The following is an 18,632-nucleotide window of genomic DNA, read 5'->3' on the forward strand; positions in this document are numbered from 1 at the left end:
AGGTGTTCGACGGGTTCTACCGGCAGCCCAGGGCGGAAGGGGGGGGGGGGGCATCGCCTCCCGCCGGGGTACCGGAGCGACCCCCAGAAACACAACAGGGCCCGCAAAGGAGGGAGGCACCCTCATCCCTCCCTAGGGGGAGGGCGGACATCTCCGGCCTTCCGAGGGGGGGGGCGCTTGGGGCTGCGGGGCTCCCTCGGGGGCCGCATCCTGACCCCACGGCCCCGCGCCAAGGGGGAGCCGTCGGGAGCGTGTGCGTGTGTGTGTGTGTGTGTGTGTGTGTGTGTGTGTCCCGCCGGGAGCGGAGCCGGCGGGACTTATCCCGTCCCGTCCTACCCCCTCCTGCCGGGAGGCGCCCAATCCTGGCCGGGACCGGGGCTATCCCGCCGGCCGTCACGTGGGCCGGGCTGTACCGGGGCCCGTCGTAAAGAGCCGCCGCCGAGGCCGCCGCCGCCACTTCCCCGGTGGGAGCAGTCAGGGACGCACCCACGGGAGACGGCGGCGGTGGACGGGAGGGAGCGGGGGAGGGCAGCCCCTGTCTGCCGGGGGCTCCTGCTTGGTTCGGGTTTTGTCCTCCCTCCCCCGTGATCTTTATTCTATTGTCGTTATTATCGCTGTTATTTCCACTTTCCTGGGATTTCCCTGCACGCTCTGAGCGCAGCTTCATGCCCAACCGGCCATGCCCGGCTCCGCTCCCGGCCCGCTGCCATGTGAGTACCGGAGGGGGTGCCTGGGGCGGGATCCTCTTGCGGTGCTCCGCGGCTGGAGCCTTCCTCCCTGCCCCAGCGTTATTGCGCTTTTTAACAAGAAAGTGGCAGCGCTGGTGGATGTGGGACACACCGGGGATGTTCCCAGGCTGGAGTCGCTGCCTGGAGCTGCCGGTACCCTGCTCCCAACCGGTCCGGCGGCCTCACACTAGCAAGGCCCCGAGAGCGCTTCAGGCCCGGGGCTCGGAAAAATAGGAAATACTTAAGGATAAAATACATTAAAAATGTGGGTTTGGGGTTTTTTATCCCACCCCTTGGAAGTGGGCGGACGGGGGGTAAGGAGCCGCGGGGCTGCGGCCCGTTGGCGGAGGTTGTCGCTGTGGCTCAACCCCTGCTCTCGGCCCTGTGCTGCGAGTTCCGTCCGCGGGACGAGCCGAGCAGAGGAAAGTTTAAAGGGAAAACAATAACGATAATGACAACTACAAATCACAGCCCGCGCTTGAGGCAGGGAAGAGGCGCTTTCGCCATGGGAAGCGCCTGCGGGTGGGGAGGGCCCGGGCTGGGTGTCCCGGGCTCTTGCGGGGTCTCACTCTCAGCTTTTCCTCTTTCCAGGTTCCTCTGAGTGAGCCCCGCGGCAACGCCGGGGCGCAGCCGGCCGGGCCCTGAGCAGCCGCCGTCGCCGCCGAGGACGGAACATGTATCAGGGTCTGGCTCTCGCCCCCAACCATGGCCAGTCGGCTTATTCCCATGACTCCAGCAACTTCCTCCACTCGTCGGCCGGCTCGCCCGTCTACGTGCCCACCACCCGGGTGCCCTCCGTCCTCCAGACGCTGCCCTACCTGCAAGGCTGCGAGCCGCACCAGAGCCACCTCGGCAACCCCGCGGGTTGGGGCCAGAGCAGCGGCGAAGCCGCCGCTTTCAACGCCGGCAGCCCTCACCCGCCGTCGGGTTTCTCCTACACGCACAGCCCGCCGGGCAGCAGCCCCCCGGGCCGCGACGGCGCCTACCAGGGGCCCCTGCTGCTGGGCGGCGGGGGCCGGGAGCAGTACGGCAACGCCTTGGTGCGCTCCGTTAACGGGTCCTACTCCAGCCCCTACCCCGCCTACGTGACCCCCGAGATACCGCCTTCCTGGACGGCCGGACACTTTGAGAGCAGCGTGCTGCACAGCCTGCAGACGAGGCAGGCGGCTTTACCCGGCCGCAGGTCCACTTTCGGTAGGTTGCCGTCGCCCCTCACCCTGGCCTCCGGGCGCCGTGTCTTTCCCCGGCTTTCGGCGCCGGGTCGGAGCCATCCCTATCCCCATCCCCATGGCGTGTTGGCGGCCCGACCTGGGGGTGCGCTGCCCCGTTGACATCCCCACGGGAAAGGAGGGGATGGCTTTATCCAGGGATGGAGAGACAGAAGGGGCTGACTTTATCCAGGGATGGAGAGATGGTCCGGGCACGGGATGCGTGTGGCTGAGCTTGGACAGAGGTGGGGTGTTTGTGTGACACGAAGGGCAAAGACCACGTTTCAAAGGAGAGCAATTCCCCCGCAGGACAGAGGAACAGAGGCCGTTCAATAGCCCCCCACCCCCGATATCTCCTTCCCACAATATCGACTTTGTGCCTGGGCTTCAATACTTACCCTTGTGTTTAAATTAGCGAGGCAGATTTATAGCTCCCTCCCTTTTAAGTAATTTATTGTGGTAAATTAGTTTAGATTTGGGCAGACTCTCGGTCTCCTAATTCGACCTCGCCAAGCCGGGCCCGCAGCTGCAGCGCTCGGCGGCCTTTGCGGGGACACTGAAACGCGCTCAGGCGTTGAACAATAAACCTGCCTGCAATTCGTTTGCATCCACACCGGAGAGCCCTTTTAAACCACCCCCCAGGGCAAATAAAGTTTGGGGGCTTGATTTTAAAGGACTCTCCGTACGCAGGGTTTATAACCCCGAGGCGGAGGGATGTGGGGGGGGCTACAACATCCTCATCCGGCGGTGGTTTGCAAAGTCCTTTAAAAGCCACTTCAAAATCTCAGCCGCGTTATCATCGTGACTGCGGTGAACCGAATTCTCTTATCTTTACCCCAAGAACAAAGTTAAAGCAGGGAATGAGCCCTCCCACCCCCCTCAGCTGCCTCCGCGGCTCCGCTTCCCCCCTCCTCATCCCAACTCTGGAGGTGTTTGGGAGCGGTTCCTTTCCAGGATTTTCTCTTTGTTTGGGAAAATCCGTTGAGCTGTGCGGGAAGGGATCGCTCCGGTCCTGCGAGGGAGGTGATGGCACAGAAATCCCTTGTGCGCTTTGGATTTGGTGGTTAGGGAGACGGAATAGGGGCCGCCCTCCTCCCCGCCGTTTGTTTTTGCTCTTGAATAGTGTAAACGGCTCTTAAGTAGCGTAAACTATTTATTATTATTATTTATTTAATGAATTATTACAACTTTTAAATTATTTTTTAAATTTTTATTTTCAATTTTCCCATCTTTAATTTTTCTTCATTTTCCTTTTTCTTTCTTTGGATCATCATTAATACAATCGAAGATTAAACAAAAAAAATAAGAGCGTATTTTTCTTTGGAAGTAAATAACGTTTCAGGCAGAGGCAGATATTTTTTAATGTAATAATATTATTAGTTATAATTATTTCTATATTAAAAAAGAGATAAAAGCAGTAGGAGGGAAGAGACCGACTCGTAATCAAGGGGTCCCTCGGGTTTGCTCCCGCTTGCAGCGGAGCTGCCTTCGGGGCAGAGCCGCGCTGGGGCCGGTGCTCGGAGCGGGCAGCTTCGCGGCATCTTCCCGAGGCTTTTCGGAAGGAAAAGTCGGGAAGAGCCCCGGTCCAGGAGGCTGCGGCGGCCGGGGATGGTCTCCCGAGGGGAGCGGAGCCGTAGCCCCGCGTTGCTCCCTGGGCAGTCCCGAGCCCTTCCCAGCCCAGCCGTCCCCAACAACCAATGCGCCTTCATGGAAATCAGGAAAATCGCCCTGTTTTGCTCCCCCTCCAATTTATTTTCTCAGCTCTGTTCGGGGATAGCACCAGGGATAGGCTCCCTGCCCCTTCCCATCCCAAAGAGAGACCTCAGCGGCATTCAAACCTTTGGGATTGGGATGATTGGATATGCTGTTTTGGAGGAAAACACTGAAACATGTGGAGGGAATAAAGGGGGTTAGTGCAGAGCTTGGAGGGTGGAGATAAACTCACCCCCCTGGCAGGGGTTTTCACTTGCAGAGGGGCAGTGGGGCACAGAGGATTTGGGATCCTCACCCTCAGGGTCCCCATGGGCAACCAGTGACCGTGTCTGGTGGGGACTGCTCCTGACCCGCTCACATTGGGTGTCCTTTCCAGAGTACCTGGAGGAGTTCCCTGGAGACGGCCGTGAGTGCGTGAACTGTGGGGCCATGTCCACGCCGCTCTGGAGGAAGGACGGCACCGGGCATTACCTGTGCAACGCCTGCGGCCTCTACCACAAGATGAATGGCATCAACCGGCCACTCAAGCCGCAGAAGAGACTGGTAAGAGGGGGAAACTCTGAAGGAGATTCCCGGCTTCATCCAGAGGGTGCAGGAGCTATTGGGGTTTCTGTACTGGTGTTAGGGTCTGTTTGACCCTTGGTTGAACAAAATACCATCAGCACCGGCTGAAGCCCGTCGTTGTGGCACAGAGGTGGCTTGGGGTTCTATAGGCTTCCCCCAGCTCTGATCCCACAGTGGGTACGTTGCTTTTTATTCAATAATAATAATAATAATAATAATAGTAATAATTTCCTAGCTCTTCATGTGGGCACACATGGTCTAGGGCAGGGTAATGAACAGGAGACAGGGCTGATCCTGAGCTCACCCAGGCAGGTTGGTGGCTGTTCACAGAAGGGGCCCAGATCCCCACTGCCCTCACGCAGTTACCTAAGGGAGAAATTCAGGCTTTAGTAGTTCCCAGTTTCCCGGCAGGTTAAAGCCTTAATTCCCTCTCTCCTCAATCTGATATTGAGCTTCCTCCAATTGGGATCCCATTGTGAGAGAGGAAAGGCACCTCCTTTTTTTTTACATAGAGTCACTTTGGGATGTTTAAATTTGGTGGTAACAGTTTTGGTTTCGGAGCCTGTCATCAGAAGCCGTCATCACAAACAGGATGTTTGTTGGAGCCGTGCTGGGGAATAGCTGGGAGCTCCTTTGGCTTTCGCTCGGGGTGTATTCCCACAGTTGGTTTTGTGCATTGCAAAACAAAGTATTAGCAGCAACCTGACAGTTGTTGGGTTTCTATGTAACAAAACGAGGACAAAAACCTCGGGACTGAGCAAGATGTTTTATTCTGATTTTGATCCTAGAAATGTGGCTCTGGATTTGCAAAACGAAAGGAGCGTCGGCTCCATGGAAAATAGTCCTATTTTGTTCTTCAAATCCAAATCCAGGCATTCCTGTGAAATATTTAGCACTATCCAACAGAATCTGCCTCTCTCACCAAACTCTCCTGGTCTCCTTTAACGTAATGAAGTTAAATCTGCCCCCAGCAGTAGGCTCCGGTCGCTGCTGTGCTGCAGATCTGAGTTACGCTGTGGATTCCTTCAGCGCAGATACGATCCCTGCGCAGAGGCATAGGGACAAGCCGGTTTAAATCCGACTCCACATTTCAGACTCTGGAGATGGATTTAAAATCCAAATGTGGTGCTGGGTGAATTTCCAGGGTTTTTTAAAACCGTTTTTCCTCGAGGAATTGTAGAGGTTTCACTGATATTCAGTAGAGTTTTCTGGTGGAAAATGCAGCTTTGCAGGGTTAAAACTGTTTCCCAGGGATCAGCAAATCTTGCCTGGAATTATCAAAGCACTTCCAACCTTTTTTATTATTATTTTATTATTATTTTAGCATTATTTTTACAATCAATTTAATGATGATAAAACCCGAATGAAAGCGATGATTCTTATCCAGGGGAAACCTCAGTAGATTTAAATACTTGCGGGGATTTTGTTGTATGGATTAGAAAAGGAGCTGCAATTTTGATTTTCCATCCTCACTTTGGAACAAAACGTTTAAAAATCTTGGATTTTCCCAAGGGTTTGAATTGTTGTGTCGCAGGTTGTGCCCCATCAGAAGAAGGGGAATCTATTGATGATGGACGTGTGTGCCAGACATACCCTGCAAAGGGAGCAACCTGCACCTCCATGGCTTGGGTTGTTTCTTCCCCTGGATGATTTCCATGGTGGGGAATGTGTTCTGTGCTCACAGCCTCAAGGTCCGAGGTCTGGGTGGGAACAAAGCAGTGTCACTGCTGCTCTAGGAATGGTGAAATTGGCTCTTTCACAGACTCGGGAAGGGGAAATAGTCACTTTTGTTCTTTAGGGGATGACCTTTGTTCTGTAGTAGATGCTGCACTAGGAGTTATTCCGAGTTCTGTTGCCACAAAGCAAAGTCCCACTGAAAGCTGTGGAGAACACAACGTAGCCCAAATAATGCTGCGGGAATGATGTCCTGCAGCTCAGTGCTGCTCAGCCTGCTTGTGCGTGGCAGAGGGCGAGCAATGGCAGTGTCCTTTCCAGTTGATTTCCTGCTTCTTCTTTTGAGATAAAGGCAACGTCCCCTGCATAGCATCCCTTCTGCTCCAGTCTTTGTCTGGGTTCAGAGCACTATGGGCTTTTCAGCAGAAAGGATTTATTGTAGGGGAGGATGGAAGCAGCGCTTTATTTTAGGCGGGACCTTCCCTAGCCAAAGTTCCTTGGTGCATCCCATTTGTTGCCACCTCATGTGCAAGCCATGGACAAGGTGTTGTTTGAAACAGGAACAGTGTGCCCCTCCTTTCCAGGAACCTGCAGTGACCCAGAAATCTTGGGGCTTTCCAAAGGGTTTGGTTGGCCTTTCTGTATCCACAGGCGATGACAGACCTCACCAGCCCACACCGGGCACAATTACCCCAGGGCTGAGTGCCTCCACGTTCCCCTCCTCATCCATGGCAGGAGCTGGACCTCAGAGCTCTTGCACCCCTCAGGTGCTTGGCATCTCTCCAGGCTCCCATAGGAGCTGAGGTCCTTCCTAGTTGCAGGGACGAAGGACACATCTCCGGCAGCTGAAAGACTTTAAGGAACATGGTTGTGACCCCATGTCCCATAGTAGGCACAAGGATTGCTGTCCCCTCCTCTGTGCCAGGCTTGCCAGCTCACACCTCGGTGTATTGTAATTTTTGCTTGGTTATTTCTTGAAGGCTAAATAATACCCAAAACAGTATCATTATTAGCAAACGGCTGCTGAGACCTCTGCTGAGTGAATCAAAGCTTGGGCACGTCAGTTGTGTCTCTTGAACCTCAAAGCTGATCTTTATTTGGCTGCTAACCTTGTAAAAACATTTCGGTTTTATTCCCCCTCTTCCCACCTCATTCGTTCTATTGCTCAGTCCTGATGTCGAGCAATAATGGAAGAATAAACAAACAGGGAGTTCTTTATTGCCTGCATCACGGATCGTCTGCCGTCGAGTGGAATCAAAGTGATTTTCCTCAAGGCTGAAGAACATGTTCAAACACCTGAGTGTGGGGAGGCTGTGACACCACTCATGTCACTGATACCTTATATTTAGTGAAGTCTTTTATTAAATTAGTTTCCATACCTAGTGCTGAGTCTTTCAGATGAAATGCCTATTGAGCTGACACGTCTGTATAGGCACTTGTGAATTTTCCAGTGGCGTGGAGCACTGTTGTCAGAAAGGAGTTCGCTGCTTCTGCCAGAATACTTTCCTTCTCCCTTTTGAAGCACTAACGTTCAGAGCCAGCAATCACTGCGCTCACAAAATAGGTCATAAATTAATGGTTGCACGGGAAGGGTGTTTGCAGCATGTAAAGGCACAGATTATCTGTGAGACGTGCAGAGAATAACCTCCCTGGTACCATCATGGGCCAGTTCAGTTTGGTTCTGCTCAGTGCCGCCAATTGATTCCAGTTGTCCTAAACCAGAGATGAATTGGGATGTTGCTAACTTTAGCGGTAGTTCTGAGTGCAGAAAACAAGAAGAGTTCACTTAAAACATGAGTAGTTTTCTTTGTGCACTTAAAGCCTGCTTGGCATTTTCCTTCTCTTTCCCCATCTGAGTGGATTTCCGGGAGGGAAGTTCTCTGTGCTTGGAGTCCTGAACACTTCCAGCAGATCTGTTGGAAGTTTGTGGAAAGAGTTGCAAGGATATTTGCCAGGTTTACCTAGCTCAATAGGAAAAAAAGAACTTGCAAATTGGAGTGATCTCATTTGAATGAAATTTCTTTGATCTGCATTTCCCTATTGCGTGTGCTTCACATTTTCCAGGAAAGTGGTGTAATTGTAGGGTTTATATGAAAGGAAACTTCCCAATTAATCATTCCTATGTGTGCATTCATGTGTGTGTTTGCTTGTTTTTAAGTCTTCATCTAGACGTGCTGGCCTATGTTGCACTAACTGCCACACAACCAATACCACCCTCTGGAGAAGGAACGCCGAAGGGGAGCCCGTCTGCAATGCCTGCGGGTTGTACATGAAGCTCCATGGGGTGAGAAGCACGTCCGAAATGGGAGGGACCCTTTGGGTGCTGGGATCACTGCATAGTAGGACCAGGATATCAGGTCTGGAGGGACCAGCTGCTAGACTGGACCCAGAAGAGCCATAACCCAGTCTTGTCTCCTAGACCGGTTAAAAGCTCAGTCTACTGAGGCTCTCCAGAGTAAGGCTAAGGGGGTATTGGAGCATTCTCAGGAGGTGCCTCCATAGAGGAGAGATTTCTGGCACTGGGTGGCTCTTCATTAAGTTGTTTGTCAAGTTACTTCCCAAAACATAATAAAAAGGCAGAAGCTCTTCCCTGTGAGGGTGCTGAGGCGCTGGCACAGGGTGCCCAGAGAAGCTGTGGCTGCCCCATCCCTGGCAGTGTTCAAGGCCAGGTTGGACACAGGGGCTTGGAGCAAGCTGCTCTAGTGGAAGGTGTCCCTGCCCGTGGCAGGGGTTGGAACTGGGTGAGCTTAAGGTCCCTTCCAATCCAAGCCAATCTGTGATTCTATGATTCTTTAGAAAAGCAAGCTCACCAGGGCTCCATCGCTCCATACAGCCACCATCCCTCCATACAGGCCTCTTCAAACTTCTGCCATAAAGGTTAAAGTCTCTTTATTCCATGACTGTTCCCTTTGAGCCAAGTAGGCTCTCAGTTTGTCAGTGTAATTTAATAGGGCTCTGTCATAAAGGTCACTAATAAATCAGAAAAAGGAAAATAGGAAATAAAGGAAAAAACAGAATTTGTGGGAAAGCCGTAACTGTTAGCCTTATACATCTTCCAGCCAAGGCCTGTTGCAGAGAAAAATAGCAACTTAGTGAAGGACAAGGACTTTAGGTGCTTTGCATGAGCTACGGGACATAAATAGGGGAGCAACACGTGTGGGAAGGAGCTTAGTAAAATGCAATATTAATGATTCTAAACTTTATGAATGTCAAGGTACCACGACCTCTGGCCATGAAAAAGGAAAGCATCCAGACGAGGAAAAGGAAGCCTAAGAACATTACCAAAGGCAAAACCTCAACAGGTACAGTGCTGCTACGATCCATTGGGGGGGCTTGGAGCATGATTCACCTCAACATGTCTTCTGCAGGAAATTATGATAATTAGAAAATAATGTTCTGATTTTTATTTAGATAGAGGGCCTGTATTTGTGCATAGACCTCACATGGAAGGAGGAGGCAGGGTGGTAAATCTCACTGCTGTCATACTCCTCCAAGGTTCTTCTGTGCTGTGGACACCCAGCTCCAGTCCAGCAGTGTTTTGTTCACACAGATCTGGGCTTAATTGAGTAATGGGAAAAAACAGGGTTGGGAATAGTGTATTAAGGAGTTAAAAGGAAGGTATCACCATGCATTCAACATTAGCCCATTTGGCCTGTGCCAGGATCAGCACTGCCAGGCTGCGGAAGGATGCTGCTCCTCTTCCTCCATCAGCATCTTGGCAGCCAAATACAAAGCCTTACCCTGACAGCGATGTGGTGGAGAAAGAGAACAGAGCAGTCGTGCCATGAGATGTGGTGGTAGCCATTAAAATACAAATTTCTTAAGAGCAGATTTGCACCTCTGTTGCTTCACTGTCCTGAATTGATTGTTTTCCAGGGTCTACGACTTCGGCCACTAACTCCCCTTCTTCCATTACGAACTCAGACAGCACGGTCACTTTAAAGTCAGAGCCCAGCGCATCCTCGCAGTATCCCGGACAAACCATGGTGTCAGTGTCCCAGGTAAGGCAGAGAGGCCATGGCCTGCTGGGGTGGGTGCTCCACACACCTCAGTAGTCATTGACCTGGGGAGCCTTGATGAGGCTAAGCAATTAGTTCATTGCATCTGGGGCCACCAGCCTGATGGACTGCCTCAGACTGAGGAAAGCAGGGAGTGTGAGCCAAGACATTGCAGACCAGGAAGGGCTCCAGGCTGTTGGCTTCACATCAGCTCTTCCGTTTTGCGGTGGGGAACTGGGAGGTCCAAACCCTGCTGCTAGAGGCAATCAGTGATGAACCAGTTTTGGTGCAGAGCAGGATTTAATTCTAATCTCCTGCTATGAAATCCTGGAAGTTACAACTCTGTTGAGTTGGTGGGATCAGGTCAGGGTGGAAACGTCTGCAGCCCTCATGAAAAGGCTCCCTGGGCGTACATTATCTGGAGTTTATAGCCCTGAGGTGCTCGGTGCTCACAGAGCTGTAATGCTGTCAGAGACCCCAGACTGCAAGGCTGTGCTTGTGCCCCAAGGAATTCTTTGGGGCGGGTTGCTCTTTTGTCTTGGCAGAGTTAAAAATGGCTCTAAATCAACCCACACATCAAAATTTTGTGACCCAGCACTATCTTTTTGCTGGGTCTAAGCCCTCCCCAAGCTGGACCTGGGTGCATGGAGAGGAAGCTCAGCCATTTGCACCATATGAGATAGGCGCATTCTTGGCTGAAACTGATAAATCTGATTCGTGCTGTGCTCTTAAAAAATATACACGTGCCTAGAGATCCCCAAACTGGATGTGCTTAGTCAATAACTAAATGCAGATGGGCCCTGGGATGCTTTCTCCCTGTTTGACCTTCAGGATTGCTGGGGATGGAGCATCCTACCTGCCTGGCTCCTCGTAAGGGAAGCAGTAGCATCAGGGATAGCCTACCTTGCTCATAATCCATCCTCAGGAATAAACCACCCTGTTCACAATCCATCCTCAAGGATAATCCACCCTGTTCACAGTCCATCCTCAGGGATAACCTACCTTGCTCATAATCCATCCTCAGGAATAAACCACCCTGTTCACAATCCATCCTCAAGGATAATCCACCCTGTTCACAGTCCATCCTCAGGGATAACCCACCTTGTTCATAATCCATCCTCAGGGATAACCCACCTTGTTCATAATCCATCCTCAGGGATAACCCACCCTGTTCATAATCCATCCTCAGGGATAACTCAATCTGTTCATAATCCATCCTCAGCGATAACTCAATCTGTTCATAATCCATTCTAAGGGATAACCCGCCTTGTTCATAATCCATCCTCAGGGATAACCCACCCTGTTCATAATCCATCCTCAGGGATAACCCACCCTGTTCATAATCCATCCTCAGGGATAACCCACCCTGTTCATAATCCATCCTCAGGGATAACCCACCCTGTTCATAATCCATCCTCAGGGATAACCCACCCTGTTCAAAATCCATCCTAGTCCTACCACCACGTTGCAACAAGGGGGAGAGTGACCCTTGGGCTAATAACAGGCTCTCTAATGACTCTCTGCTTCCCTCCCGGGCAGGCGCAGAGCCAGTCAGACGAGGCACTGGCCGGTGGCCACGGCGAGTTCAAATTTGAGCCCGAGGACTACACCTTCTCCCCCAGCAGCATGGCCCCGCAGCCAGGGCTGAGCGTGCCGCTCCGGCAGGACTCCTGGTGCGCCCTGGCGCTCGCCTAGAAACCCCCAGGCTCCAGCAGAACCCCTCAGGACCAACGTTTTTGGCTGGCCCTGCAGATGGATGATGGGCAGGATGTGCTGCCCCAGCGCTTTGGGACTGCGGGGTGCCCAGCCACGGCTGCAGGACGAGTTTCTCTTGGAGGATGCGCATGGAAAACATTGGCTGGATGGGGCCGGGATGGCCCCGCTGTGGCACCAGCTCCCTAAAAGTCTCATCCTCAGCTGGAGCAACGCAGGGTTGCCTCTCCGAGGCCGGAGCCCCGGAGCTGCCTCTGTTTTCCTGGGGAAAAGCCTTTCCTCCTTTGAGATGAAACCAGCAAATAAATGCATCCCAGAATCTATGTTTATTCGCAGTGATTTCTCCCTCCTATGACTCCTCTGTGTGCAATTTATTCAGCTTTCCAATAAAGACTGTGATAACGTGGCACCAAATAACTTAATTTTATTAAAATGTAAACTCTGTGGCCTCCCTTATGTTTCATTGGCCACAACAGGAAGAGAGGAAAAAAAAGCAGCAACGGTTGTTTTAAACATTTACTGTTTTATATTAAAAAGGATCATCTCTATAGAGTTTTAGCTTCTGAAGCGTTCAACGTATCAACACTGAGCTCATGCGTCCCACATGAAGTAAGCACACTGCTCTTCCCTTTCCAGCTCCAAAGGAGGAGTTTTTTGATCATTATTTTAGGCAAACCACGTGACAAAAAAGGTGAAAACCTCCCAATAATAAAAGAATACCAAAATGCTCTTTTTCTTTTCTATTTCCTGATTGGTTTTCATACTGCCAACTCTGGGCAGTAGACAATCAGAAGTTAGGCCTCCAAAAGTTAGAGGGATTGAAAAATAAGGGATGCATTGGAGGCTTATTTGTTTGCATCCAGTTTTGGGGAGGTTTTGAATCAAGGATTTCCACGCAAGGCAGAGATTCCTTAGGAATTGTTTTAATAAAAGCCAAGTAGAAAATAATTTCTTGGATCTAATCTGTAGCAAAAGATCATCAGTGATGCAAACCCCACATGAAACCTCCAAAAGCTGGCAACAGGGTGTTGCTACAGCTTCTTGGAGCTGTCCTGGTGAGGTGGGCAATGGGGAGATATGATCTGCTGGGGGGATGCAAGGGGGCCCTGAAGCACCAAAGGAGCTTGGGGACCCTAGGCCATATCAAGGAGGGGAGATCGGTGGGAAATGAAGGGGGAACAAGGTCATGAAGTTACTTCTATGGCCTGCTTTGTTATTTCTAAATCAAACCCCCAGCCTGGCTCGATGGCTATTTGTGGCCAGGAAGCTGTCAAGTAATAGCTCCTTAATATAGATGTTGACCTGTCCAGGGCTTCCTGGAGCAACTCTTCCTCTTGTCAGAGGAGATGGATCGCTTGATTTTCATTATAAACAACAGGCTAAAGATGATCAGGGAGAGTGAATATGACATCAAGTCACGACTCGGCTGAGATGGAGGGCGATGCTTTCCAATATGCAACCCCTGCTGGAGAAAGACTTGCTCCAGGCGCTGGGGAGCATTGGTTCCTTTCAGTGCTGCCATAGCTCATAGGCTGATCATAGCATTGTAGAGTCACTAGGGTTGGAAAGGACCTTAAGATCATCTAGTTCCAGCCCCCCTGGTCCTCCAAAATACCCCTATGTGAGCATGGGGGGGGTTAAGCCACCCTTTTATCAAAGCTCATAGATGAAAACTGTTTTGGAAGAGTATTTCTTGTGCCTCCAAAGCTTCATCAGCACCTTTCATCACACCAGCCTCCAGTGCCAGGGTGTTAAGGAGGGGCATCCCTCCAGTGCTGGGCACACCGTGTTTGCACGGCTGGGCTCTCACCAAGGATCCACGTCTCCACCATTTGTTTTTCCACTCTCTGGCCTGCCAACATCCAAACAGAGCCGGGCACAGTGGTGCAGCAGATAAGGCAGCAGCACCGGGCTACCGTGGTGCCACCACCCCCAAATCCAGCCCAAATGGTGCCTCTGGGAGTCAGGGAAATGGGTGATGTGGCCTGGGCTCAAGCGACCTGCAGGCACCCAGGATGAGGTGTCAGGACAGGGGCGGGCAGGAGGGAGCAGGAGCCCTGGATGCAGCATGAGCAATGCTCCCAGGCAGCTCCCCAAACCCCAGGCTTTGCAGGCAATGTAAAGGCAGCACAACACAAGTCATGGCAAGATGATTTCTATGGACGATGGCAGGGGGGTCCTTGCTTTTTCATCTGCATGACCCTGAGGGGGAGAGTTATTTTAAAGGCAAACAAGAAGACCCAAACAATGCCAAGATGTTGACACCAGTGGCTCCAGAGGTTTTATTTATTGCCTGTTGGTAACCGTCGACCGGGAGTCGGGATGCTCCGGGGGTTGGTGGCTGATGAAACCAGGCAGAGGGACAAGGAGTGAAACGACTGGGATGTGTGTAGTTTTTGCTTTCTGCGTGCTCCCTGCACTCACTGGATGGCATCAGCCACAACGCTGGGTTTTCATTTCATGCTCTGATCCCCAAGGCAGAAGTCATCCCTGCAGACTTCTGTCTCCTGGTCAGCCCTAATGGGAGACCTATGATCAGGCTCACCCCTCCCTGCCCCATCCCCAAGCAAGACTCACTTCAGAGATCTACTTCTCTTTCCCAAACCTTTCTCAGTCTCCTTGGTGTTCTCTCCCCTTCCCAGGCATGGTGTGCACTTCTCTCCTAGAGGTCTGGTGGTTTGTGGACACCTATTATCTTTACTGTTGTTGTACATCTGCCTCGGAGCTATCAATTGCCTTTGTTCAAAGGTCACCTGCCCAGAGGATTTTACAACGTGACTACAATGATCTGTTCCATTTTGCACTTTATACTGATGCCACGGTGATTTTTACCACGTCAGCGAGTGAGTAATGAAGCACTTGAGCCTATAAACACATGTTGTTCTTGTTTATGATCATATTCATAGCACAATAAAATCATTGCGTACCCAAGCAGCTGCTTTCAAAAGGGAAAAGTTTGTTTCTTTTTGATTTCTGCATGGAAAAGGAAAGTTGTGGTTTCATTTCTGCTGGGAGCCCTGCAGCCCCAGACTCTCTAATGGGGTGTCACTTTGAAGCTGAATCATTTTTAATGCATTGCACAGAGAAGGCTGCAGCACAACTTTTGTGCGGCAGCTCAGCTGCCAACACCACCCAGCTCACAATGGGTTTGACTCTTCCTTTGCACAAGCTTTGGAGACACACAAGCCCCAGGTGAAGTTAAGCACCAGAGTCATCAGTTAGGCTGATCTATGCCAGCTGAGGAGCATGCCCATCATGGTTATAAGAGGATGGGGAAGGCACTTCCTTTTTGTTGTTCCTAATGTTTGGGAGGTCTGTGAAGGCTCATATGGATCCAAGAGGCTTTTCCTGGGAAGAAGGTGGAAGCAAGGCTAAGAGCCAGGTACAGCCCTTCTCAAGGGGGTATAAGGGCCCTGTTGCTGTATTTAATACCTCTGGAAGTGGTATTTATAGTGCAGAGAAGCAAATTCACTGTTACTTCCCAGTCCTTGCCTACTGCTTCTCTGCTCCTCTCCAGTGCTTTTTATTGCTGAATTGGTTGTGTGCTATTAAGGAAAACAACTCATGCTGCTTTCCAGGTCAATGTGCAGCAGTAATTAAATGTCCAGGCTGTTTACTTGAGCAGCAGCTAAATGAGAGCTGAATATTCAATCTCACCATTGTATTCATAGAAGGAGAAAACAAACAGCACTGCTCCTTTCATCACATCAGGTGGTGGTTCTTGGAGACAGCTTTGCGGCCAGGGGTTGGTGGGAGGTGGTGTCTCCAAGAACCTTTCCTTTTCAACATCAAATTTACATTGAATAACCCAAAAGACACTTAATGAGGAGCAATAGCACCTTTTGCACAGTGTTTTTATTTCAAAGCAGCTCCTTCTCAAGGGGAAGCTTGGTGAGAAGCAGAACATTCCAAAAAAGGCTCTTGTTAAGGGGAGTTTATCCCCATCCTGTTGCCTTGTCTGAAAACCTCAGATCCCATGTTTCAGTAGAGTTCCTACCCAAGACCACAGCGTGTCTTGGATACGGTAGGTGTTGAGAGGAAAGAAAGGGAGAGGGTTTGGACTGTCTTTATGGTCAAATGAGGCAAAAAGCAGCTTTATCTACAGTGCTTTAATGTCACTGGGACTGAGCATTTCCCATCCTTTCTGCTGTTCTGACAGGCTGCTTTTAATGTTATTGGGAAATGCATTGCTATTGGCATTTCAAGCAGTTTTCTAACAACCATTTCCACAGCAATATTAAATGTGGCCATGAGTGGACCTTGGCTACTGTGGTGCTTGAAAATGTTGGAGTCTGAGCTGCCCCCAGGACCAGTTCCTCAGCTGGCACAAGGTAACAGTGCTGAATTGGTCTTCTATATCATAGTCCTGTACTGTAGGACACAATTGGCTGTCTGGGCTGCAAGTGCACATTGCCCGATGATGCTGAGCTTCTCTTAAACCAGAATATAAAGGTTCAACCTCCTTAGCAGGATGCTCTTTATACTTCCTGATGATCCAGAAGAAAACAAGAGAAAGAGGGAAAATTTTATCATCCAAGTAGAAGACTGTTTTCTCTTGGATGCAAAACTAGCTGCTTAATGCCTGTGAAACCTTTGGGGATCTCAGGGATGAGTGCGAATAAGAGCACACAAGGGAGAAAGGATTAATAGAAAACAGTAGAGTGCCTCTTACTATTGCTTTCCTCCACAACAAGCAAATGGCTTAAAGCAAACACTAGTGGGAACTTCCAGCCCTTGTCCCAGTCTCACCTGTACTCCCATTTCCCATAGCTCCAGGGCAAGGCACGGGACTGACCCTCCTGTGGGACCACTGAAAGGTTGAATGTGGGAGGAAAGGAGAGGTGGGTGCAGACGGGATGTGGAGCAGGGCCCTGATGTCACTGTTATTTCAGGTGTCAGTATCGTTCTTCCCATCTGTTCACTCCTTCCTTGCAATAAAAAAAGAATAGTTCCAGCTCGTGAAATGAATGGAAATGACGGGCATTTAGCTGCAGGAGCCTGCTATAACAGCTGACTGGAAGGGTGCTTAAGTTGTTTTTAGTGATACGGCCTTAGTGCATGGGGTAGGAAAATGATGCTGGAGACATCAGCCCTCCATGTGGAAGCAGCAGGAATAAGGGGAGAGGCAAGGTGGAATGGGCAGTGTTAATCATTTACCCCAGGTGTGATGGAGGCTATAATAGGCACTCTGTGTGTATAGGGATCTATAAGCATAAATGTCAAATGGGGAAGCTGCTGCTCAAAGGGCACCGTAAAGTGGCCTTTTGGGGAGGCAGTGTATTCAGATCCACCTTTGTTTGCTTTGTGGGAGCACATTCCTGTGCTGTGGAGCGCTGTCACAGGGCTCTCACTGTGAGACAGCACTGGCAGGGATTGCCACTCCTGAGCCTGACCTTGCCATCTTTCCTCCCTGATTGGTAATGTCTCAGCACCAGACAGGAGCAGAGGACTTCCATGGAAGGGGATGGCTAATGGTGAGGTGCCAGAAAGATCTCGCAGTTCCACAAGAGTCTGTAGAAGGCCCATGATAAAAACAAAGGGTAAAAGGATGCTCTTCCTGGGTGTATTTCTCTTGGTACATTGTAGAGCTCGCTGCCACATCCAGTTTTGCATCCACTGAAGAGAGTCTATGGGCCTTGTGTGCCATCTCTGCCCTGTGTTCTGCCTTCAGGGTAAATGTACCTGCAGTCTCTGGCTTCCAGGAAAGCCCCAAAGCATGAAAGGCCACACAGCATCTCTTGGAGGAGGCTGAGGACCCAGCAAACCTGCTCCTAAAGTCCCCTGCAGGGAAATTGGTCTCATCAGTATTCCTGCAGCAGGGTTTGCCACATGCCCAGGAGTGATTGGCAGTGGCTTGAGCTTTGCTTTTAAATCGTGCAGCATTGCCTAATATTAAAACATGATTAGAAAGGATTTAGCAATTTAAAATATTAATAATGGATAACTCATTTCTGAGTAGCAAGTTTTAATAACGGTGCTCCTTCTCGGACAGGCTGCTCTGAACTTACTGACTTTGACATTGCTGCTTGCCCTTATCTTTAGACAAAGATATACAGAATTGGTCCTTATGTTGCTTCCTTTTCCCTCCTGCATAGGGTGCCGTGGGCATCCCTGTTTCAGAATTGGGGATACCTTTGCAGTGTTAATGGCAATAAGCCTGGGGAAAGAAGAGCCACGTCTGCCCCATCACCTTGAAGGCTCATGGCTGGGAGAGCACGAGCAGCACCCTGGGGCCCTCATGGGGAGGGAGCACTTGGTCTGCCCTTGTCTCCTACCCCTGGGAGCTTGTACCTATGTCTGAAAGCTGCAGACACTGCCTTGTACAGTTTGGGGCATTAAAGCCAGAGCAGATTGGAAACATTAGCTGGTTTGGGATGCTGGCACTTTTCCTCCTCGGGAGCTTCAGGTTTCAGAGTGGTTTTCCTGAAGCATTTTGAAGCCTGTGGTTGCTCTGAAATGAAGATATTCTTCACTTTTCATTTTCTGGCTTGGTTTGTGGATCACCAATCATGTTGGTTACAGAGATGTCAATGGGGCTTGTAACAAAACCACAAAATCACTTGCACCAGCAATGAGCTGAGCAAGGTCACCAGGGATGGAGCTCCTTTTGTAAAGGCAGCCTGAATAAATAGCAACCAAACCCCCTTGTGTTTGCAGGAGGCAAAAGCCAAAACTAAAACCACAACAGCATCCATGTTTTCCACTTAAAATAGCTGGTTTCTACTCCTGTAATTACATTCAGCTTTGATTTCTTTCAAAGCAAACCAGGCTGGGGATCAGTCTGTAATTAGGAGGAAACTAATAGGATACAATAGGAATCTACTTATGTCTCCATCAGAAACCGAATCTAAACAAAACCAGAATCTGATCTGAGGTTGATAAGCTTTGTTGACTTGATGTTTGAGTGCTGCTTCATTTCCCACTGAGGTCCAGAGGGAGGAGTAAAAGAAATCCCCATCATCTTTCAGTCCTACTCAGAACCAGGAAATTTGGGGACTTCCTCAGGAGGTTTCTTGGGTGACCAACACGCTTTT

At 50.4% G+C, this 18,632-nt stretch overlaps 1 protein-coding gene and 1 long non-coding RNA gene across 3 annotated transcripts; both read left to right on the forward strand.

The window, feature by feature from the left end:
- Positions 1 to 460: 460 nt before the first annotated feature.
- Positions 461 to 11,921, forward strand: GATA5 (GATA binding protein 5). Of its 2 annotated transcripts, none has more exons than XM_061441377.1 (7): positions 461 to 710; positions 1,320 to 1,922; positions 4,026 to 4,192; positions 8,046 to 8,171; positions 9,102 to 9,189; positions 9,812 to 9,888; positions 11,425 to 11,921. In XM_061441377.1, exons 2-7 carry the CDS (start codon positions 1,403 to 1,405, stop codon positions 11,578 to 11,580), a joined length of 1,134 nt encoding a protein of 377 aa, XP_061297361.1. In that variant the 5' UTR covers positions 461 to 710; positions 1,320 to 1,402; the 3' UTR covers positions 11,581 to 11,921. The 2 variants fall into 2 exon arrangements, with proteins under 2 accessions (XP_061297361.1, XP_061297360.1); XM_061441376.1 differs by having other exon boundaries at positions 463 to 710; positions 9,764 to 9,888.
- Positions 11,922 to 15,865: 3,944 nt separating this feature from the next.
- On the forward strand, positions 15,866 to 17,511 carry LOC133262622 (uncharacterized). Its single transcript, XR_009741367.1, has 2 exons — positions 15,866 to 15,929; positions 17,185 to 17,511. It is a non-coding gene; the product is annotated as an uncharacterized LOC133262622 (long non-coding RNA).
- Positions 17,512 to 18,632: the final 1,121 nt, after the last annotated feature.

This window comes from Pezoporus flaviventris, unplaced genomic scaffold, assembly GCF_033815535.1.
Source record: "Pezoporus flaviventris isolate CSIRO_AGI_PZ_B2104156 unplaced genomic scaffold, CSIRO_AGI_Pfla_v1 ptg000213l, whole genome shotgun sequence".
NCBI classification, from domain to species: domain Eukaryota; kingdom Metazoa; phylum Chordata; class Aves; order Psittaciformes; family Psittacidae; genus Pezoporus; species Pezoporus flaviventris.